At 43.8% G+C, this 24,396-nt stretch overlaps 1 protein-coding gene across 19 annotated transcripts in view; it reads right to left on the reverse strand.

Annotated features, from left to right (window-relative positions):
- Positions 1 to 24,396, reverse strand: part of rims1b (regulating synaptic membrane exocytosis 1b) — a 137,092-nt gene that overhangs the window by 38,141 nt on the left and 74,555 nt on the right. For 15 of the 19 annotated variants that reach the window (XM_056254351.1, XM_056254356.1, XM_056254358.1 and 12 more), the window contains 12 exons: positions 19,139 to 19,182; positions 18,834 to 18,944; positions 17,676 to 17,775; positions 17,355 to 17,478; positions 17,186 to 17,242; positions 16,855 to 16,901; positions 14,258 to 14,376; positions 13,969 to 14,099; positions 12,981 to 13,152; positions 12,589 to 12,742; positions 5,470 to 5,526; positions 3,281 to 3,434 (listed from right to left, as the gene is read on the reverse strand). In XM_056254351.1, the coding sequence (XP_056110326.1) occupies positions 3,281 to 3,434; positions 5,470 to 5,526; positions 12,589 to 12,742; positions 12,981 to 13,152; positions 13,969 to 14,099; positions 14,258 to 14,376; positions 16,855 to 16,901; positions 17,186 to 17,242; positions 17,355 to 17,478; positions 17,676 to 17,775; positions 18,834 to 18,944; positions 19,139 to 19,182 (1,270 nt within the window). The remainder of the gene's footprint in view (positions 1 to 3,280; positions 3,435 to 5,469; positions 5,527 to 12,588; positions 12,743 to 12,980; positions 13,153 to 13,968; positions 14,100 to 14,257; positions 14,377 to 16,854; positions 16,902 to 17,185; positions 17,243 to 17,354; positions 17,479 to 17,675; positions 17,776 to 18,833; positions 18,945 to 19,138; positions 19,183 to 24,396) is intronic. The other 4 variants (XM_056254350.1, XM_056254355.1, XM_056254353.1 and 1 more) reach the window with 4 other exon arrangements.

Here is a 24,396-nt window from a genome sequence, read left to right on the forward strand (position 1 = left end):
GATTGAGGGGCCTACCATCTATATGCATGGGCATCAGCTCATGGCAATGCTCTGGCTTCAAGGGAGCGTAATTCAAAAACCAGAGCAAAATTAGAAATCTACGCTTGACCCGAGCCATCGTGGTGTGAGGTAGATTGATACAGAGCTGAGAATGGAGTACTCAGAACTACCCTGTATCAACGGGGGAGTAACAACCACCTGCCCCTGAGAATTTCATGTGCCCAGCCTAGGGGAGTGGGGCTTGCTTGCAAGTCAACCACCTTCAACCCATCGCTTGAGCAGTAGCTCAGCGAGCTGAGTGGAGCCCAAATCCATATACTAGCTCTGTACGGTGGGGTCTGGCAAACAAAACAATCACTTCGCAGAGCGAAAGACGGCCTAACCCTGCCCGAAAAGACCCATAGTACTGGGGAGGCCTTACTGGAGGCTTAACCCTAGATCTTTAACAATCATGCCTCTACTAACAACCTGCATTACTCTTAGCACCCCCGCATGCAGAGAAGGGGGCGGGCCTTGGCCGAACGACTCCCTATTATGGAAGGAGGCTGTCATCTAGGGATGCTAAAAAAGCCTACACTCACATAGTGAACGGCCAGAAGCAGAAATGTTTCAGCAGAACGCCTCCACTATCCCTAGTATAGCCTAGGCCAGCTTTTGAGGTGGCCCTGGTGAGGGCCAGCCTATAAGCATAGATTTACCTGAGGCTCGGAGTACCAGCAGGAAAATGTCAAACGGCCACGTGGGCCGGGCATACGATCTATCTGAAGCTCCAGCGTCAGTCTCTAGAGAGAAATCTTATATACTCTCAAATAAAAGTATTATTACTAAGAGAGGAGACACACTACTCTACCCTGAGGTGGCTAATAGCCCGATGGCTAAAACAGATGTGATTAGAGATTAAAAACCAAGCGGAAGCATACAACGTTACCATTTTATTAAAATGCCGCTCTGCTGCTAAGTGCTCTGCTAACATTCCAGTAGGAATGAGCGGCGGCCTCAAAAATGCTCTCATAATGAGAGGAAGCCTACGCTGTTAACATAGTTCACATCTAGAATGAGCGGTGGCACACCCCGTAAATTCACAAAAAGGGAGGCCATCACATACTCTCACATAAAGCCCATATAACTGGTGCTTCTCACTATCGTTCTAGCCACCTAACAAGGGGGAACTTCAGGGCCCTAAGAAGACTTTTTTTTTTTTTACCTTACCTTATGTACATTAGACATTGACATGACCCCATAACTCTATACAAGGAACGAGGTCTGTAGAGAGATACATTTTAGTGTTAGTTGCACACAAAAATTACTCTTAAAGAAGACCAACTCAGCTCACCTGCAGCGTGCAAAGTGAAGACTCGCCACACAGTTCTTTATGACCATGGGGTCTACCACCAATACATGCCTGAAAGAGACACTCTCACTAACCAAGCCAAGGCGGGCCATCAGAATATCATATTCCACTGGAAAATTGGCGTGGGCCCAACCTCAGGCCTGATGTAAGAAGCGCATGGGGAGTCGTCGAAGAGGAGAGGGCTAAGAAATAATTATAATGGATAATAATCATGGATCTCTGGCCCTGTTTACGGTCCTCAGACCATGATGGGCCAGGCCCTCCCGCATGTCTGGGTGTGGAATGGGATCTCAGCGGTATGCAGGTGCTAAATGCAGCTGAGCGCACCTTCGCCTCTCTGAACTTTCCTACCACCGCCTCCACAGAGGTGCCAAAAAGTTCTGAGGGCGAAACCGGTGAATCAAGGAGAAAGCCCTTCTCTTTCTCCCCGATATAAGCCAGGTTTAACCACAGATGTCTCTAAGTGGCCACCATCGCCGCCATCGACCAGCCGATTGCAGCAGCGGTTTGTTTAGTGGCCCGGCGAGCAAGATCTGTGGTGCAGCGCAGCTCAGCAACCGCCTCAGGGGACATCCCTGCCCCCTGGTCGAGATCTCCCAACAGATCGGCCTGATACGCCTGCAACACAGCCATGGTGTGCAGGGCAGGACCAGCCTGACCTGCTGCTGTGTATCCTCTGCCATTCAAATGCGATGTTGCTTTTAAAGGTTTGGATGGCAGGGTTGGAGCTCTCAGTGTCGATGCCCACCCAGACGTGAGATAGTTCGCAAACGTCTCGTCAATGGGCGGCATCGACACATATCCATGTTCCCCTATCCCCTCAACATCACCGAATCTAGCCCGCAGATGTTGATGGATACGGGCAGAATATGGGTTCTTCCATGCCTTCTCGATCTCGGTATGAAGATCTGGAAGGAATGGAAGGCTCACCCGAGCTGGTGGTCTATGGCCGAGGAGAAAACGATCATCAAGCCTTCCGCAAGCGATCTCTCCCCTGTCGTGCTGCCATGACAACTGCAGCCTGACCGCAGCATGATCCATAACATCCACTAGCTCAGCATACACCGGGCAGAGTGGCTGAGAGGGTTCAGAATGTTTATCATCACCGTCGTCAGCCATTACCTGCTGATCCAAAAGAGCATTCACTGCTGGGCTAAGAGGAGGAGAGAAATCCTCCACCTGCAGCTCACCCTCGTCAGCCGCCGGATCGTCTGAGAGGGATATCCCCCTCTCAAGATGATCGGCGAGCTCCATCTGGGAACCCCAAGATGCGAGTCGCCGCTCTGCCTCAGCACGAGCGGGACCCAAACCACGAGGTCCAGATGCTAAACCCTCTTCACTCGAGAAGAGGGCTAGACGAGAGCGGAGCGTTCTCAAAGGAAAATTCTCACAGTTTGCACAGGCAGCTCCCTCGAAAACTGCCCGTGCGTGCTCTTCACCCAAACAAAAAACGCACAGCTCGTGTGTGTCACCCGGCGTCAAGTATGTTGGGCATGGGTCCGCGCACTTCTGGAAGCATTGTTTTGCTTTCTCTGTGCATTTAATTTTTCTTACCATTATTGAAGCGCTTTCAGACAGAACAGTCCCTTAAGACGAAAAGATGATTGTCATGTTTGCAAGGTCGTTTATACTTTCAGGTCGCACGTTAATCATTCACTCTAATGATTCACGGGCTGTCGCCAGTCAATATGATTGCCGTGATTTGATAGTGATTTCAGACACCTGTCATGCCTGAGGCTTTCCCCAAAGCGTCAATCGACGCAGTGCGAGTTCCCTTTCGAAAGAGAACAGTGATGTCATCATCCAGCTAAGTTGAGTTCTCATCCAATAGCAGTAATATTGCTGAATATTAAGTGACCCCAGTTAGTGGTCAATCAGGTTGAATTTGTTAAACATGTAAATATGTGGTATCCAATTGATGTGGCTCACCTCTGCATAGGGACATGTGCAGGTCGTGACCGGGCTCTACATTGGTCTTCTCTGTGCGGGGATACTGACCGAGAGCGATGCTGTATGGCCGCCTGCCTCTCAGGTACGGTCAGTGTGCTTGACCTCTCTCTGTCTCTGGAGTTCCTCTCTGCTGCTTTAATACATATACATTTTGTGTCACGAACTTGTTCCAGTTAAAACAATACACCTTTTTGGAGGGTCATCAGAGAGTGACAATAACACACCCACATTCACATTTCTAAAACTACTACAACAATTCATGCCAAAGGATTGTGCTGAGGTACCAGCACAACTGCTACTGCTCTACACATGCTAGAAAGAGAACAAGCACAAAAAAAGGCACTATATGATTGTACTTTTACAAATGTTTATCTGATTCTATCACCTTAAATGTGTTTATTTTCATAATCAATTGGTTTCATGTATTACATCAATGTTATCCAAGGCAGAGTTAACTATACGTGGTGCATTTTGTGATTTTAAAAAATGTATCGTGATGGTAACAATATGATATGGGAGGAAAAAAATTATTTAAATGCTTTTCATTCCCTCACAAAACATTTGCGTTCTCACAAATATCTTTACCATCACCATGTCTCTTTAGTGGCTCCATAAACATTTTCCTCTCTCTTTGTTTTTATGTATTTTTTGACATAGCAATTAAAAACCGGCAAAAAACTAATTAGAGATGCATTAAGGCTTAGTCAAGCAAATAACACAGTTTCAATGTTATAAATTAATTTCCCAGAATACAACTGTAAACAACTAAAGATCATGCTAAAGTACAACTGATGAAGGATTTGCTGGTTAAAAACACAGAGATTAGAGCTTTAATTAGGCTAACCCAATCCATCAAATCATGATGTGAAACAAAGCATTAACGAGACGTAAAAAGCGCGTGTATCATTTCTGTATAATTTTCACTGAAACATACAGATTCCACAACTACAGGTCACTTATGAAAATATCTGTGAAGTTATTGTATTTGAGCACAATTTAACATGTAGAACTGGAGAAACAGATTGAGTTGTTGTCAGGAATTGATGATCTTTGTAAGAGAAATCTGACTTTTACATTTTCTAACTTGCAGTTACATTAAAATGTAGATTTGGGAAGGAAATTCATTTTCTCCCAATCAAAGTTGAAATAAAATTAGAATAATGCTAAATTAAGTATTGAGCGCTAGAATTCATGACTCATGCATCTGATAAACTTTGATTGCTCATCAAAGCACTAACACTGAACAAGTATATATTTTTTTCAATTAATAAACAGAATATAAATAGAAAGCACTCAAATATCTGCACTGTAGACATAAGCATGTAAATAAACATTGCACTAAATATTACTGCATAGATAATTAACATAAATGTAAAAAAAAAGTCTCATTATCAACTCCTTATTATTGAAATTTATTAAGTTATACTGGTGCAACTCTATAGCATAAAACAATATACAGTGTTTACTGCAGGTCTGACAACTTGTAGTACTCATATGTTAAATATATGCATGGAACATAGTATAAAACATAAAATTTAAAAATATCAGCCATAGCATATTGTTCTTTAATACTCTAAATTCTATAGCAAGCTTTTCTACAGGCATGCAACAGAGATAACATCCATTGTCATAAGACCCATATTAATCCTGTTACATGCTGTAATACAGTCTTATAATCACTTTTACCCTTTTGCTATTCCAGCTTGACAACAAAATTAAACAGGTCTTATGAAGGTAATAAAAGTGTGTTTTTATAGAGAGTGATTGACTTAGAGTCATTTTCTCCACAGTGTCCATGCACAATTAATGTGAGGTACTTCTGTGGTTCAAATTAACACTACAGTTTATCCCAGCATAGGAGGAGAGAGACCGTATTCTGTACTTCAAATACTAACACAACCTTCTCTTATAATCCATTATTCTATTATAAATCAGCAATTGTCAACAAACTTTTTCATCCTATGCTTTCATCTGTGCCAATTAAGAATCATATTAATTTGTATATCAACTAATGGGCTTCTATACAAATAAAAGGCTTAGAGGAAAATTAAAAACAGCTGTATTTTCTACAGTACACATCTGCAGTAATAATACGTGACATTAGCTTTCTCTCTCACCCTGTGTTGGGTTTCTACTCTCCGAACAGAGTAAGCATTGCCCCCACCCACCTGAGGACACTACTGTTATACCATCATCATAATCTGTTTCAATGATGCGATGAGATCCTGAGACACACACACACACACACACACACACACAGCATACAATTCAACTGCTGAAAATAAAAACAACATGTACCATAATTGCATTATAACCTGCATTCAAAGCTAATCAATTTTACTTTATTTTCTTGTATAGTGTAAAACAATAGTTTTAAAGGTTTTTTGTTGTTGTTGCAATTTAGCAGTTTTAAAGTGCCCCTATTAGCCTATGCTATTTTAAAAGTTACTAATTTAGTTTTGAAGGTCGCCTACAATAGGTTTTCATGAATCAAAGGTCCAAAAAAATTCCTCATAAATTTCTCACAAATTTTTACAGTGTCTGAAATGCTTTGAGGATTTAGTCTCTCTAAACCCCTCCTTACAGAGAGCCTACTCAGCTCTGATTGGTCCGATGGCTCAGTCTGTTGTGATTGGTCCTATGCTTACAGTGTGTCAAAACTGCCATTACCATATCTGAATATCAGCTTACACAGTAATACAGTACGATTATGTCGGTTTTACTGTATCAATTTGAGCAAAGTGGATTTGCTTTCACAGCACAGAAAACAGCAAATTATCGATATGTCGACAACATGAACTAAACTCTTCCAGACCTCAGCTACAACTACAGTGTTTGAGGGTGGGCATTGTTCGCAGGCAGCCAATGACGACCATAGGCTGGCATTATGCAAACTATGTTACAAACCTATGTATGTACGTGCAGGAATTAAGACTAGACTTACTTACCACTTGTTACAGGCAGTTCAGAATCGATTTTTTTCTTTTTGAGGGACAATAGCTCCATTTATCGTGCACTTTAATCATCCAAACTTTGCAGACCTTTTACATTCACAAACAGCTATATAAACCACTATTTGACAGCTAATATCTCATAATAGGGTCACTTTAATAACTTTCAGAATTTTAAGTAATGGATCTTGATGCAGCTTTTCTCTGGTCTGGTCTGTTTTTTTTTTTTTTTTTACTTTATAAATGGCTTTGTACTGTGGCTCATTCCCAATTACCCTCTTCTCAGCATGCACTGGGGTATGAATAATTAATATGGTTGCACTTTTTGAGAATTTGCTTGATTTATTTATACAGTAGTTGTTGATTTTGTTTTCATGTTTAGTATCTTCTTATGTGATTTCAGGATGCTTCTGTTCATGTACTGTGATCATCAGTTAGCTGCAGTGTTAATCTATTCAACAACATTGCTTATGGAAATGTTTATTAACAAAGTGTTTTTTGATTATAAGTATTACTACAAAGCCAAGGCGTAAAATATGCATAACGATGATAATGTTTTTTTTTTAAGATAAACTTTTACCAAAAATATGAAGTAAACAAATAGCACAGCAAGATACTAACAATGCACTTTTTTTTAGATGAAGAAAAATCTCTTTTTTTTTTTAAATGATGATTGTTTCAAATGATCAAATTATGCTGAGGATTGTCCAGCTTGAGCTGTGGAAGCTGAACAATTAACACCAGGAAACTGAAGTGCTTAGTTAACCCAAATGCTTTTTCTGTAACAATGCAATAAAACCCATCTACAAATTGTAAAATGAATAACTGAAGAATTCACATTCACAAGTTGTTTCTTTTTTTTAATGTCGATAAGTGCTTAAAGTAATATATAAAATTAAATGAAAATTTGGTTTAATTTTGATTAACGTCAACAAAATAATTTGTGTCACTTAATTTGTGACTTAGTCAAATTTGATATGACAAAATATTCACTAAATTTAAAAGCTTTTTTTCACCAAAAGATAAAAACAAAAAAGTTTAGGAAAACAAGCACTTTGTTCTCCATGACATGTACATTTCTCATAGAAAACATCAAATGAAGCACACAATATTGACCATTTTAAAACCATGTAAATAAAGGAAATCATTTGCATAATTATTATTATTTTTTTAAGTTTTTGCTACTTATCTATCTAAAACGGGTTATGTATGCAACCCGGTTCCCTGTGAAGGGAACGAGATGCTGTGTCATGGCGTTGACACTATGTACACCAGATTGAGGAAGCTGCTCTGCCGAATCACCCATCTGCTTGTCTACCTCCAACCCCTCAGAGTCAGATGCAGAATACTATAAAATAACAATTTCTGCCTCATTCTGTGATAAGAAGCCACGTCAGTTCGCAGAAGGCAGTTATTTCAATCACTCGACTGACGCCATAACATGATTTTGGAATACAATATGCTGTTATTCGCATAAATTGTATTTTGATGCTGTACTAAGCTAAAAACGATAAGCATTTTAGTCCCCTCTAAATGAAATCACATAACATGGTTTACTTTTTTTTTTTAATTAATCCCAGAATTTTATCATTGATTGAATGAATTCTGACGATATGACAACAAGCTGCCAAATGTTTTCTTTCAAATGAGTCTACGATGTTTGAAGTCCAAGGGCTTCATGAACTATGAATTTTAATTTGGGTATGCCATTTTTGGGATTTGGGTTCCAAATGGGGATGCAAGTTAACAGGTTAAGGTAATAGTTGTGTTGTTAAGACTTATTTATAATACTGTTGAACTGGACAGTATTTTCTCTCTCCTGGTTATGCAATACTGTGATTAATTTGCTAAAAAAAAAAAAGAGCAAAACTCAAAATAAACAAAGTAAAGATACATTTGACTGACAAGATTTCTTTTTTTAAGGTCTCTATAGATATCTCGATACATCGTTACTGTGAATTCTTTTGGCCAAAAAGAATATTGTGACAGCCCTAGTAAATCAGAAAAATCTGATATCGTGACAGCCCTAGTACACACGAGGACTGACCTAGCGTGCTCTTAACCAATACAGAAAATGCATGTCATGTGAGTCGTCTGCCGTAAAAAAGCAAGTGCACTGCATCACACATATCCTATAGTTCAGTTATGACATTGTTCCCTTTTGAGGGAACTTGAACTGCGTCGATATGACACTTTGGGGAACCGCCCTTTTAGTGTAACGCGTCTGAAGTATGAATGAAACTATCCAATCCTATTGGTGTTCCGTGATGACGTAGAGTGTGACGGCACACCCGGAAGCTACAAACGGACGCCGTCACACAACAGCGTTAGCTTTCGCTCTTCAGCAAGCACTCTCTGTTGTGTGAAACGTCTATTTGGTGTTGTTTGTCCTATATATTATATCAAAAACAAAAGAGATGGCAAGCGAGCAGCTTCATCAGTGTGTGCACCCCTGCCCTCGTTATATTATGGGTGGGGACACACGCGAGATGTGTGTTTACTGTTTGGGAGCGCAGCACGCCCGGGCAGCCCTCGAGGGGCTGCTTGCGGCCACTGTGAAGCACTACCCATCAGAGTGCTGCGCTCCCGCCTGGCCATATTTGATGAAGCCGGCCAGGCTCGCGATAGGGCCTTCCTTCTTGACGCCCCTGTTTCTACGACTGGCTTGTTCGGCGCACGGTTAATACGGTCGTCGACAGGTTCCAGGAAGCAAAGGAACAGAGCGCAGCTTTCAGGCAATATATCCCTCGCCGCTCGAGGTCTAGGAAGGCTGCTGCCGGTGGGTAGCCTCAGCCGCTATAAAGCTCCTCATACCAGCACGGCAAAAAGGAGAGTGTCGCCTCTAGAGCTCCCCCTCAAAGAGCTTGGGACTCTAGACGGCGCTCCCACCCACAGCCTCCTGAGAAGGCGGATTTGAGAACCGCCCTTCGGGCCAGGAAGGCAAAGGGAAAGAGGTCCTAATTGCTATGGGTCCTCTGAGGGAGATGCTATGGGACCGGCCCCCACGAGAGAGAGCGATCGAGGTCCCCTCTCTCGTCGGGCCCTCAGGAAACTATTGTCAGTATCCCGCTGCCAATGGCGCTTCGGGACACATCAGTTTCCAAGGGCTCTCACAAAACACTCAATACCAGCCCCGAGGGCTGGTTCCCTTGGTGAATTTTGCTGAGGCATGGCAAAGCCTCTCCAATATATCGCCATGGGTCCTGCGCACTGTAGAGAAGGGGAACAGACTGCAGTTCCATGTTCGCCCACCGAAGTTCAACGGGGTGTTTTGGACTGCAGTGGACCCAGAACAGGGTCGAGTGTTAGAACAGGAAGTTCACTCACTGCTGGCAAAGGAGTCCATAGAGTATGTTCCTCCACCAGACAGGGAGTCCGGGTTCTACAGCCGGTACTTCATAGTTCCAAAGAAGGATGGAGGGTTGCGTCCTATTCTAGATCTAAGGCATCTGAATCGGTCTCTGAGGAGGTTTAGGTTCAAGATGCTCACCATTCCCATTATCGTGAACCAAATCAGGTCCGAGGACTGGTTTGTCACGATAGATCTGAAGGACGCATACTTCCACGTCTCCATCCTTCCCTCTCACAGGAAGTTCCTGAGGTTCGCTTTTGGAGGCAAAGCGTACTAGTATCGGGTTCTTCCATTCGGCCTAGCACTCTCCCCTCGCACATTCACCAAGTGCATGGATGCAGCTCTGGCCCCGCTGAGGCTCCGGGGCATCCGTGTGCTAAACTACATCGACGACTGGCTCATTCTGGCCCAGTCTCGAGATCTGGCAGTTCGGCATTGAGATATCGTCCTTGGCCATATTCAGAGCTAGGGGTTGAGACTCAACACGAAAAAGAGCGTGTTGACACCAGCCCAGAGAACCACGTTCCTGGGAGTGGTGTGGGACTCGGTGACGATGTGAGCACAGTTGTCTCCTGCACGGATCGAGTCCATCCTGGCCATGGTAACCAGTACCGAAGAGCATCCTGTCGAGGCAGGGGCTGAGGCCCGGGGAATGGAGACTTCACCCCGACATGGTGGAGTTGATATGCAAGAGGTTTGGCCAAGTGGAAGTGGATCTGTTTGCGTCTCGGGAGACGACACACTGTCAACTGTGGATCTCCCTCACAAACTCCAGCCCCGCTGGGGTTGGATGCCATGGTGCAGACATGGCCGAGACTGCGTCTGTACGCATTTCCCCCAATCGCTCTTCTCCCAGGAGTTCTAGAGAGGGTCCGTCGTGACAGGGCCAGCCTACTGTTAGTAGCCCAGTTGTGGCCATATAAGATTCCCATCAGGAGGGACCTGCTAACACAGGCAAGGGGCTCAATATTCCACCTTCGCCCAGAGCTGTGGAAGCTTTGGGTCTGGCCCCTGAGGGGGCACAGTACCTAGAGGCTTGTCAGCTGGAGTAGTAGAGACCATACTCAGCTCTAGAGCTCTCTCCACGAGGAAATTGTACAGCCTAAAATGGAATGTTTTCATCGTTTGGTGTAGAGAGCGTGAGGTAGACCCAGTTAACTGCCCGATGGCTTCAGTGCTGGAGTTCCTCCAAGATCGCTTCTCTGCTGGTCTTACCCCATCCACAATCAAGGTGTATGTGTCTGCTATTGCAGCTTTCCACACTCCTGAGTGATGGGCCTCTGGGAAGACATCAGCTGGTCATACGTTTTCTCCGTGGGGCTTGGAGGATGAGACCTGCAACTCGGACCAGAGTTCCCACATGGGACCTGGCAGTGGTTCTCGAAGGGTTGGTTGAGGCCCCCTTCGAACCACTGGAGTTGGCTGAGGCTAAGAACCTGTCGCTTAAGGTGGTCTTTCTCCTTTCCTTTACTTCTCTTAAAAGAGTAGGAGATCTCCAGGCGCGCTCCATATCTCCTCAGTGCCTGGAGTTTGCTCCTGGGAGAGTTAAGGCCATCTTGCACCCTAGACCGGGCTACGTCCCGAAGGTGAGGTCGATGGTTCTACAGGCATTTCATTCCCCACCTCATGTGACAGCGGAGGAGGGTAGTCTTCATCTGCTCTGCCCTGTTAGAGCACTTGACATATATGTTCAGAGGTCTTCTCAGTGGAGAAAGGCGGACCAGTTGCTGGTGTGTCTCTCGAGCCCTTCTTTCAGGGGTACCAATTCATTGGATATGTGATGCGGCTAGCTGGGCCACTACGCACACATTCACAAGATTTTATAGTCTGGACCTCCCATCGACACCTGGTGCACGAGTGCTCTTGTCCTAGTTGTGCCTGAGACAGCTTCACACTGGGATAGGCAGGTGTCATTGTGGCATAGTGGGTACTCGTTCCCCAAAGTGTCATATCGAAGCAGTTTGAGTTCCCTCGAAATAGAACATCCCGAGTTACAACTGTAACCCTTGCTCCCTGAGAAAGGGAACGAGAACTGCGTCCCTCCACCACTCTTCCTCCTGCCTGGGAGCTACTTGCTTTATCGCGAAGCTAACGCTGTTGTGTGACGGCTTCCCTTTGTAGCTTCCGGCTGTGCTGTTACACTCTACGTTATCACGCAAGACCAATAGGATTGGACTAGTTTCATTCATACTTCAGACGCATTACGCTAAGAGGTGGTTCCCCAAAGTGTCATATCGACGCAGTTCTCATTCCCTTTCTCAGGGAACAAGGGTTACAGTAGTAACCCGAGACGTTTTCTAACTCCTGCCTAAAGACTTTAAATACACACACAATACAGGAACAGACCCAGCTCAACAAACATGCAGCTTCTGAAGACAAATAAGCTGACCATGCGCATTTTTGGCATCTGCTTCAGACACTGGCTCACGCAGGAGCATTCCCATAGCGTCAACGCCATGACGCAGCATCAGAGTTCAACTTCGAAAGGGAACATACTTTATCTAGACATGTAATCAAGTCTTCTAGACCCAAATTGTAAGACATTGTATGGTCAATAAATATATTTTTGGTGGTAATATAAAATGTAGTGCTGGGTAACGATTAATTACATCCAAAATAAAAGTTTGTGTTTACATAATATATGTGTGTGTACTGTGTATAATTATTTTGTCTATATAAATACACATACATGCATGTATATATTTAAGAAAAAGATTTATATTTATACTGTATATAATATAAATTATGTATAAATATATATACAGTATATACATGCAAATATTTCTTAAATATATACATGCATATGTGTGTATTTATATATACAAAATAATTATACACAGTACACACACATATATTATATATATATATCACATATATTAAATAATCGCGATTAATCGTTGCCCAGCACTATGCAAATTATGTAAATAAATTAAAAATACAGTGACACACACATCACTAGCACACATACACTAGCTGATACTTACTTTGCAGTTTTTTACTAGGACTATCTCCATGAACATGTCTGCGGGGGAGGCAGGGGGATGGCTGAGGCAATGGGAGGGATGACACATCATGGGATTGCAATTTGTACCAGTGTGGCTGGTCATCCAATAGAGCTGTTTCCAGCTCAATCAAAATCTGGGCAAAGAGAAAGCCAGAAAGAGGAATTTGAACCATGTTAGAATAACTATTTGGAGGCCAAAAGGACCTGAAGGGTCCTGTGGAGTCAAGGGAATTGAACACATTACTTCACAAATGCACTTTTCATTGAATTCACTTCTGAAATGAATCTATACAAATATATTATATGTTGTTCCGAACCTAGTTATAGATACATAGATATCTTACTGAAAAAGTAATTGAAGCACACACACACCTCTCCCATGAATTCACTCTCTTCTTCCTGGACTCTGGGCTGGTCCCAAACAGTGATCTCCAACATGCGCTCTCTGAAGTCTCTCCGGTGGATGTGAGAATACAGGAACGTCTGGTTCCATTTTGGCTCTGCACTCTTCTTCACCGTTTTCGTCCTTCTCTTACTCTTGTCACTAGAGGAATGTAGTGTGTTTAAAAGAGTGTGTAGACTGCAAGACTTTGCAAATTTCTCCCAAAAATCAGCACAGAAATAGCAGATTCCATTTCCACCTGCTTATTATTCAATCTTTTAACATGGAATGAATTTCATAAACTCAGCATTACCCAAAATGAAAAATGCAAGTGAGGTCTTACAGTACAAAGCTAGTGCATTGATAAATATATCATGAAAGAAAGAAAAGAAAAAACAAAACCATTCCAAATAGTTAAAACATTTAAAATAATAAAATATTTCTGAGACCACCTACAGTCTCTACAATACCGTTCAAAATTTACGGTTGGTAAGATTTCTTTGGTGATTTTGAAAGAAGTCTCTTATGCTCATAATGACCTTTATCTTTGATAAAATCTTCATTTGATCAAAAATAGGGTGAACTGTAACGTGAAATTTAATTACAATTTAAAATAATGCGTATTTTCATGTGATTCAGCAAAGTAGAATTTTCAACAGCCATTGCTCCAGTCTTCAGAATCACGTGATCCTTCAGAAATCATTGTAATATGCTGATGTGGTACTTAAGAAACGTTTCTAATTGTCATTGTTGAAAATAGATGTGTTGCTTAATACTTTTGTGGATTCTTTGATGAATAGACAGTTAAAAAGAACAGCACTTATTGAAATATAATTTTTTGTAAAACTTTTAAGCGTTCTTGCTGAATAAAAGTATAATTTCTTTCAAAAGGAACAAAGAAACAAACAAATGGTACTGACCTGAAAAAAAAAACCTTGAAAAAAATCTGTAAATTTGAATATATTTAAAAAAAATTACCTTCTATCAGGAAGAAAATACATTTTGACGTAGGGATTTCTGGGTCGTCCGTCAGGTCGAGGGGGCAGTTCTCGTGCTTGTAGGACATTCACAATAAGCTGATGGCCCACTTTATCATACCATAATTTCACCTTGGTAAAAAGAAACAACACTTTATCAAAGTTCACAAAATGTTGGCTATACATTATTTAAATATGAGCTAGCAGATAATGTCATCACCAAACTACCTTCCTTTTCAGTTGAGAAAACAGGGCTAAATATTTTCTCTACAAAGTGGTTTTACACTTACCGACAGCTGGCCTGGCAGTACCAGAGGGAGGTCTCTCAACATCCCGGGACTAGTCGGTGACATTACAGAGATGGATGGATGGTCCGTCTTTTGTGATTCATCTATAGAACTCGAACCAGCTGTAAGTTTAAATAGCTGACATGTTAAATGTGCAGCTGTAAAGATTATTGGAGAAATGTCTTAATAACAAGGACAAAATTAGGAAAGTGATAATTCATGCAAATATGTCAATTTTCTTATCATTTACACACCCTAATGGAGTTCATTTTGATAGATTTCTTAGTCATAGTTTTTGTCATGTCATTCAGATTCATTTTTTTTTTTTAATTATTAAAAGTCAGTTTTACTCTTACTAAAATTATATATAATTTTATTCTATAAAAATAACATTTTAGCTTACAAAAGTGTAAAATTAAATAAAATATCCCCCAAAAATGATAGATTATTGATTTAAACATGAATGAACATGTAATTGTAAATTCTGAAATAATAAACATAACAAGGAGTACACTATTTGAATGAAAATATTGTAAATTCTTTACGGTTTATTATTCATTGTTAGTATATTAACAAACATTTTTTTTAATGTGATGACCAAAAAAATTGTTGTTAATGACTATTTTCACAAGTAATTTGTGATTCCCTGATCGGTCGGTCACTCTCGACTGATAAGAATCTCGCTAGAGAGGCCAATCTACTTCGAGTGAAACTAAACAAGCCAATACACATTGGCGTGCAATCATTTGCATCAGCTCTGCAGCCTCACAGTCCGGATATTTAACGAGCAGCTGGTGTGATTGCACTTCAGCTTTTTGCTTCTGAGCCAAGCACTTCAATGCTTCTACAATCAATACTGACTGTGAAATGTCTCGGTTACTAACGTAACCTCGGTTCTCTCTAGAAGACCTAGGCGAGGAAGCTTGCGCGCCTATTGGCTGCTCTGCAGCAACTGCTGCAACCTATCGAGGGACTGCTCGTGACGTAAGCACCAATGAGGGCGCTGGGGTGCCATGTACAACGGTCATGCAGTGTCAGGGGTGTGGACAACCCCCAACTGCATTGGCACATCAACTGCCTCGAGTTGCTAGCAGTACGTCTCGCTCTGAGCCGCTTGAAATGGCCGCTCCAGGGCAGGGACGTGCTGGTCCATACAGACAACACTGCGACCACATGTCGCAACTCACCCGCCATCTCCTCCTCTGGAGTCAGAAGCATCTGAGGTCGCTTCGAGCCATGTATGTCCCCAGTGTGCTCAACCGTGTGGCCGACGAGCCATCACAAGCTGTGCTCCCGGGAGAATGACGACTCCACCCCCAGGCGGTTCAGCTGATCTGGAGAGAGTTCGGGGAGGCTCAGGTAGACCTGTTTGCCTCCTCAGAGACCTCCCTCTGCAAATATGCGTTTCCCCCAAAGAGCCTACTTGCACAGACCTTGTGCAAAGTCAGGGAGGACGAGGAGCAGGTACTTCTGGTGGCTCCCTATTGGCCCACCCGGACTTGGTTCCCAGAATTCATGCTCCTCGTGACAGTCCCTCCCTGGCCCATTCCTCTGAGGACGGATCTTCTGACTCAGAGATGGGGCATCCTATGGCACCCGAGTCCAGACCTCCGGAAACTCCATGTCTGGTCCCTTGACGGGACGTGGAGGTTCTAGGTGACTTACCCCCAGAAGTACTTAACACCATCACTTCAGCACGGGCGCCGTCCACGAGACGTGTGTACGCCCTGAAGTGGAACCTGTTCGTCGAGTGGTGATCTTCTCGCCGAGAGGACCCCCTAAGATACTCGATAGGGTCTGTGCTTTCCTTCTTGCAGCAAGGGTTGGAGCGAAGGCTGTCTCCCTTCACCCTCAAAGTACATGCTGCCACTATTTCAGCTTATCACGACCACATAGATGACAAAACAGTTGGAAAGCACGACCTGGTCGTCAGGTTCCTTTGTGGGGGTGAGATGATTAAATCCTCCCCCTCCATACCCTCTTGGGACCTTTCCCTGATGCTTCGAGCACTTCAGGATGAAGGTTGTGTAAGCCCTCTCCTATCAACCTTTCAGACAAGAAGGTGTAGAGGTTTGGATGGGGTGCAGCAGCTGTGGCACTTTGGTAGGGATTCCTATCAGTCGGTCACGACGTACGTCGAGAGTGACCGACCAATAAGGGAACGTCTCGGTTACATATGGTAACCCTCGTTCCCTGAGGGAGGGAACGGAGACGTACATCTGCTGCTGCCCGCCGGGTGCATTCACACCAGCTGCTCGTTAAATACCCGCACTGCGAGGCTGTACAGCTGATGCAAATGATTGCACGCCAATGTGTATTGGCTTGTTTAGTTTCACTCAAAGTAGATTGGCCTCTCTAGCGAGATTCCTATCAGTCAGTCACGACATACGTCTCCATTCCCTCCCTCAGGGAACGAGGGTTACCATATGTAACCGAGACGTTAACGTGATTAACACTGCCCTCACGTAAAAAAAAAAAGATGACTGTCCGTAATTCCAGTCCACTTTCACCACATGGAAAAAAGTCACGTGTTCCATGTAAGATGGGTTTCAAATGGCATAAATGTGAGTAAATGATGACAGATTTTTCACAAAACCTACTTGATTCTAGAGGAGGATGTGATGTCCCCGGAAGTCTCGGTGTATCTCTGTAGGAAAATTGAAACACAGGAAGAAAAAAAATGTCAGATGATAGATCATTAGCTTCTCTCTCTGTCAGTTTTTCCACACACATAAACACTGACTGTCACTTGACTGCATTTCCCCTTTTGAGACATCATGGAAACACTGTCCAGTCACAGGAAAGAATAGGGAACCAGAAGGACCGCTGATGCAATGACTGAACAGTTTTAACTATGAGAGGAGGGTCTGGAGCATGTAGGGTGACAATGGGGACACTGGGAGGAATAACACTCTCAGATACTTTACTTACTGATATGCTCTATAGACCTTTTTCAAGAAGTTTTTGGACAGAATACGTTGAATACATCTTTAAAATGCAACAGGAAGAAAAATCATTGGAGTCACTCATATATCCAGAGGTTTGTTTTCTTTTATATCATTTCCAACCATGGTTGATTTTTGTGCTTTGTTTAGCTTACCCAATTGGTCTGGACACAACTATTTCCACTTGTGGTGCTGACTGGGACTCTAGAATAATATTGTACACTTCCTTTTTAGTTGCTCCAGGCAAAGCCTTTCCATTCCACTGCAACACCTCATCACCTGAAAAAATAAAAAAAACTATTTAGCACTTAGCGGTGTTCTGCATAGACAGACTGACTGAATAATGAGCTGTGAAAAATGTAGACATGCAACCAAAAATATCAACAGAGATCTAGCAAAAATAAAGCTATGGTCGAAATATTTTAAAATACTGCAATTTTCTTACATAGTTAGCCAAATTTAAATAATCATTATACCTGCTCGTAAATGGCCTACAATGTCAGCCAAACTTCCTTTTTTTACTTTGGTGATAAAGGCCCCCAGTCTCCCTGACTCCGTCATTTTCCCACCAACCACCTGGACAGGACAGATGACAGAGTCAACCATGTTTTCTCACAATCTGCAAAAACAACCTAACTACTGTTCTTAAGCTTCTTTACAAATTTCTTCTGTAAAGTATGGCACTAGCCACACTAATGTTATAGGTTTGACTCCTAGAGAACACACAAACTGATAAACTGCTTTACTTGAATACACTGTAATGGCTGTTTCACATTGGACACATAAGCTGGGCAGAAGAAGTGCAGAAGCTGTGCATATACAGAGTGGAAGCAGCACGCGCCCATTATGCTTTCACACTGCAGTTTAACCGTGGCTTGTGTACTGCAAATACAGACAAGTATCATCCATTGTGTCACCTTTTGTCATTGTGTCATTTTAGAAGTATGTAAGTAAACGTAAAATAAGAAAATAAAAAATATCAGGAGTATACAGACTGTTTACCTTAAAAACACCAGAACAAGAACAGTAAAAAAGCATACTTATGTTATGAATAAGATTGTACAGATTAAATGCAAATGTTTCCATGTTCTATAAATTCCATATAATCTCCGTCTATATTTTAAGACCACTATAAATTGTTAAAATAAATAAATCTTTCAAACCCTGAGTTTGACAACTTAAAAACCACAGATCGTTTTTAAAAAAAAAAGTACAAATGGAGGAAAAGCTTGAAGGTCTTAATGGAAAGATTTGGGAAAGTGTTGGGGAAGTAAAAAATGCAGGGATCCTGTAAGGTTCTGATTTGAATGCAACATACATAAATACATATGTATGTAAAAATTAGCAAAGCTGAAAATTATATTGCATCTGAAATTTTTAAATTCGTTTTAAATTTAAAAGAACATCATATTGTAACCACATCAACAATAGAACTAAAATCTTTTCATTTATTTCGATATCAGTATTCTTGTATTATTCATCATAATCTGTCACATCCGGCGCCACTTTCTTTCACCTGAAAAATTTCAATGAGCAACGGTAAAAGTGACCACACCTTTAGTGTAGCACAACCCTTCCAGTGCAATACAGAGACAATGCTATTAGCTGGTGTAAACAGTCATTGACAAGCTCACCTTCAGACCCAGTAGGGAACCGGCTTCTCGTGGCATGGTGGAGCGCTTACTTAGAGTGATGCGGCCAATCAAATGATCTCCCTCTTTGGATGGCTGCCAGCTCACTGGATGCTATGAGGAACAGAACAATGCTTTTTCAGTCCCATTAATGCTGAAAATACATGTACTGACACACATTTCAGAGAGTTCAGCTACAGAAAAACTCAAGTTGTAAGTTGTAATCAAACAACTTATGTGTCTGCTATTACGCCCATTACCACTGATACATGTTTGCAATATGATTAAAATCAAATTGAAATACTTACATGCCACACAGTGGGATCCAGAGGATGACAGTCCCAGTCACCTACTAAATATAAATTGAGATTATAATTATGGTTGGGAATCGAATTACGATTCTAATTCTGCAATCGAATACTTAAGGTCAGGAATCGGATACTTGTTATACAATTAAAATTTCGATTCCTCTTATCGATTCTTTTGTGTGCATTTTAATATGACTTTAAAACCATTCAAGCCCTAGACCCGTGCATTGTTTTCTGTGCTGCACACACATCCAAAGCGCGATCACAGAAAAAGTGATTTAATGTGATTTTAAACCATTCACGTGTAAGAACAATTTTAAACCATGCGCTGTTTTCTGTGCTGCGCACACATCCAAATCGACGTGAGAAAGCTGCCTCTCATACTGAATAGTGCACATGATACTGAACAGAGTTCTCTTCCGCATGTTTGAACGGACAAATACACACAAAACACCACTTGCTATAATAACGTTAATCAAACAACAAAAGACAAAGCTAAATAACTTTTGTAACTATATTTGTAATGTATATTTTATTCATAAAGTGCAGTATTATTTTACATTTGGCGTTTTTATTACTCAACAAGTGAGTATTTTTTTTATTGAAAAGATAAATTGCCATATGTAGCTCTCAAAAGAGAGTTCACTGTAAAGTATTATTTATTGTGAAGGGCCATTTAATTATGGTTGTTGTAACGCTGTGATGGAATTTATTTTCAAGGAAGTATCGTGTCTATTAATGGGTAAAGTTACAGTAATGTCTTTAGCTATTCAGCTTGAGATCCTTTCCATCTAAACTGGTTATATCTCTTAAGCCTAGGAGTGAATGTTTTATGAGCAGTAGGATAATCTCTGTCTCTTTTTTTAGTTAGAAAAAGAACCATATTTATCCGCATAGTCACACAGAGCCGAAGCACAACCAAAACAATGTTCCCTTTCGAAGGGAACTCAACAATACGTCATCGACGCTATGGGGGAACGCCTCAGGCGTGACAGGTGTCTGAAATCACTATCAAATCACGTCAATCACATTGACCGGCGACAGCCCGTGAATCATTAACGTGAATGATTAACGTGCGACCTGGAAGTATATAAGGGCGCCTTGCAAACATGACAAATCATATTTTCGTCTTCAGGGACTGTTTTGTCTGTAACTGCTTTGAAAATCAGGTAATTATGAAATGCTTTCAGAAGTGTGCAGACCCGTGCTCAAGATATTTGAAGCCGGGTGACACACGTGAACTGTGCATTTTTCATCTGGGAAGGAAGACGCGCACAGGCAGTTCTCGAGGGAACTGCCTGTACAAATGGTGATCGCGCCTGTCCCTCTTCTCGAGAGAAGAGGGTTCAGCGTCTGGATGTCACAGATGAAGCTCGCCGATCGCCTTGAGAGGGGTGTAATCCTCTCAGACGATGCGGCGGCTGACGAGAAGCTGCAATTGGATAAAGTTTAAAAAAAAAAAAAAAAAAAGGGAAAACTTAGTCCGGCAGCAAGCGCTCTCCCGGACAAACAGGAGATGGCTGATGAGGGTGGTAATAATAAAATATTTTCCTGTATCTTCTCAGCCACCCTGCCCCGTGTATGCTGAGCTGGTTGGTATTATAGAACGCGCCGCGGGCAGGCTGCAGCTGCCGTGGCTGCTCGTTGGGGGAGAAATCGCTCGCGATGAGAGCGGTTTTTCCCCGGTCATAGAACCACCAGCTCAGGTGAGCCTTTCATTTCTTCCCGATCTCATACTGAGATCGAGAGGACATGGAAGAACCCATACTCTGCCTGTATCCACCAACATCAGCGGGCTAGTCTCGCTGATGTTGAGAGGATAGGAGAGCGTGGGTATGCGTCGATGGGAAAACAATCGACACTGAGAGCTCAAAACCCTGCCAGTTGAATGGCAGAGAATACACGTCAGCGGGTCAGGCCGGTGCTAGCCTGCACATCATGGCGGTGTTGCAGGTACACTAGGCCGATCTGCTGGGGGATCTCGACCAGGGGGTGGGGCCCCTGAGGCGGTTACTGAGCTGCGCCGCAAATGAAAAAATGTATGTATATATATAGCTCTCCGGGATGGCAATGATACTGGCCACGGAGAGACATTTGTGGTTGAACCTGGCGATTTCGGGAAGAAAGAGAAAGGCTTTCTCCTCGATTCGCTGGTTTCGCCCTCTGAGCTTTTCGGCACCTCTGTGTTGGCGGTGGTTGGAAAGTTCGGAGAGGCGAAGGCGCGCTCAGCTGTATCCAGGACATACATACCGCTGAGATCCGTGTCCATGCCCAGACAGATGGGAGGGCCTGGCCTACCATGGTCCGAGGACCTTAGATGAGGCCAGAGAGCCAGTGTCACCTCTCGTGCGCCTCCTCCGTGGAGTAGTAGGTCGCAGAGGAGGCGCGACTCCCGCAAGAAGAGGGATCTGAGGGAGGTGATCCGGCACAAACGCACGTTGCGTTGGTCTTGGATCATCTTCCCTGAGGGCGTGATTATATCTTTGCCCTTTCCTCTCTTCCCCGACTCCCCAGGCGCTTCTTACATCAGGCCTGAGGCTGGGCTCATGGTTAGAACAATGTTCTGATGGCCCGCCTCGGCTTGGTTAGTGAGAGTGCCTCTTTCAGGTATGTAAAGGTGGTAGACCCCATGTTCATGAAGAACTGTCTGGTGAGTCTTCACTTTGCACACCGCAGGTGAGCTGCTGGTCTTTCAAAGAGTATTTTTTGTGATTAAAAAATAATATGTTTCTCTTTACAGACCTCGTTCCCTGTATAGAGTTATGGGGCCATGTCAAGGTAATAAGGTAAGAGAACTTTTTTGGATTATCAGGGCCCTGAAGTTCCCCGTTAGGTGGCCAGAATGATAACTATGTTAGCCTTCGGGCTATTAGCCACCTCAGGGTAGAGTAGTTGGTCTCTCTCTGATAGAATGTTTTACTTAGAGTGTTGACTGACGCTAGAGCTTCAGATAGATCTTATGTCCGGCCCATGGGACCGTTTTGACTTTTCTGAGTATTTCGCCCCTTGAGCTCTGTTGAGTTTTCATTAGGTTGAGCGTTCTGCAGCCCTTTTGTATGGAATAATACAGACTATATTCTTTAGTAGGCTGTGGCTCCTCTGAGCCCTCAGAAAGATCTATGCTTACAGGTTGGCCCTCACCAGGGCCGCCTTTGTAGCTGGCCTAGGCTGTGCCAGGGATATTAGAGGCGTTAAATGCTAAAATTAGCATTTCTTCCTCTGACCCTTCACTTTGTGAATGTAGGTTTTTGGCATCCCTGTATAATCAGCCTCCTCCCATGGGAGTCGTTAGGCCAAGGCCCGCCCCCTTCTCTGCATTCTGGGGTGACTAGAGTAATGCAGCGTGGTGCAGAGGATGGTTTATAAGGACATGGTAGGCCTCAGTTAGGCCTCCGTGGTATATAAGTCCTTTTGAGCAGGGTTAGGCCGTCTTTCGCTTCACGAAGAAGACTGAGTTTCCTGCCCGACCCTGCCGTGCAGAACTGGCCTACGGATTTAGGCCGCCAGTATGGGCTTCACTTAACTCGCTGAGCTACTGCTCGAGCGCTGGGTTGTAGGTGGTTGGCTTTCATTCAAGCCCCACTCCCCTAGGTTGGGCACAGATACATTTCTGTCACCCCTAGAGCCGCTGGCAGGCCCACCCCCTGGTAACCTCAGGGTGAGGTGTGAGTATTCCCCTGTGATTCATGGTAGGTCTGAGTACTTCACTCCCAGTTCTGATTATCCTACCTCGCACCACTATGGCTCGGGTCGAGTATGAAGTAAGCCTTCACTTCTTCTTCTTTGGTCGAAGTACGCTCCCCTGTAGCCAGAGCATTGCCCTGAGCTGACGCCCATGCATAGATGGTAGGCCCCTGACTAACTGGGGCCTCCATTGAGGCAGAGTGGCGTATGTTGTACTCCCCTTGTTTTTTAGGGTGCTAAGCTCTCTTGCTGAGTACACTGCCATGGGCAATGTGATTAGGCACCAGGATGCTGTAGGCGCTGTGTAAACAGCTTATCTGCCAACGAAGGCTGCGCCATCAGGTAGTAGGCCTCAGCAGGCCTCCTTGTATGGGCAGCTCCCAATAGGGCGCTGTAGGCCACTTCTCGAGAGAAATGGTTGGCCTTGGTGGTTCGGGCAGTTGGCTCACCGGTGGGTAGTAGGCCTTAAACAGGCCTCCTCGGAGGTAAGTCCCAACATTGTGGGACATACTTTATAGCCGCTACAGGTAGCTAGCCGTACTAGGCCGCCTGTGGGTGGGCCCAATAGTTACGTTGGTGTGGTATGGTTCCCAACAGTGTTCCTTTGTAGCAGAATTGACTTGCTATCAGCTAGTAGGCCCAACCAGGCCTCCCTGATAGGCGAGTCCCCAGCTGGTTGGCCTTAGCAGGCCGCCTTGGAACTGTCACCCGAACTCAGCTACCAGTTGCTATCAGAGGCCTCACCAGGCCTCCCTGGAGACAAGCCCAAGGACAGACAACTGGACAGCTAGCCTGAATTTCTATCGGGTAGCAGAAAAAGCTCCCAGATATTATGGCTGTCAGGTAGTAGGCCTCACCAGGCCTCCCTGAAGACGAGTTCCCACATGCTGTGATTATCAGGTAGTAGGCCTCACCAGGCCTCCCTGAGGGTGAGTTCCCCACGTACTATTGTTATCGGGTAGTAGGCCTCTCTAGGCCTCCCTGTAGGTGACCACATTCTGTTGCTTTCAGGTAGTAGGCCTCACCAGGCCTCCTTATGAGTGGTTCCCTAGCGGTGCTGGGTTTAGGAAGCTAGTGGCCTCTTGCTATCATTTCAGCTGGCCTTATTAGGCAGCTGCTGAAGGCGAGCTTGCGCCCTGGCTCGACTAAAGTGTTCATTCTCTGCTACTGGTTCCCTCTCGGAACCTCTTTCCTGCCTACAGCCTGGTTTTGCCTACCAGGGGGACCATATGCTCCCCTCATTGAAGATCGCTGTGAGCACGCGGACTCCTGAGTCTGGTCAGACGGTCGTAGGCCTCTCGTGAGGCCTCCCAGTTAGATCAGTCCTTAGGCCTTCACAGGCCTCCTCAGTGTTTTGAAACACAGACACTGGGTTGATCCGTGGATCGAGTAGAGCAACTCCCCTCGCTAGCAAGGGTTGGAAAGCCCTATGCTGAGTCATACTCTCCGGGATATCCCGTCTCTGAGATCCGGGCCGAGTGGTTCACTGCCAGCTTCGCAGTCCCTCGGGTTGGATGCCTTACTTAAGGCAAGTGTCCAGAGGCTCTGTCTTCGGACAGACAGGAAGTGGCCAG

This window comes from Rhinichthys klamathensis, unplaced genomic scaffold (assembly GCF_029890125.1).
Source record: "Rhinichthys klamathensis goyatoka isolate OS25496 unplaced genomic scaffold, OSU_Roscu_1.1 h1tg000111l_1, whole genome shotgun sequence".
Lineage (NCBI taxonomy): Eukaryota > Metazoa > Chordata > Actinopteri > Cypriniformes > Leuciscidae > Rhinichthys > Rhinichthys klamathensis.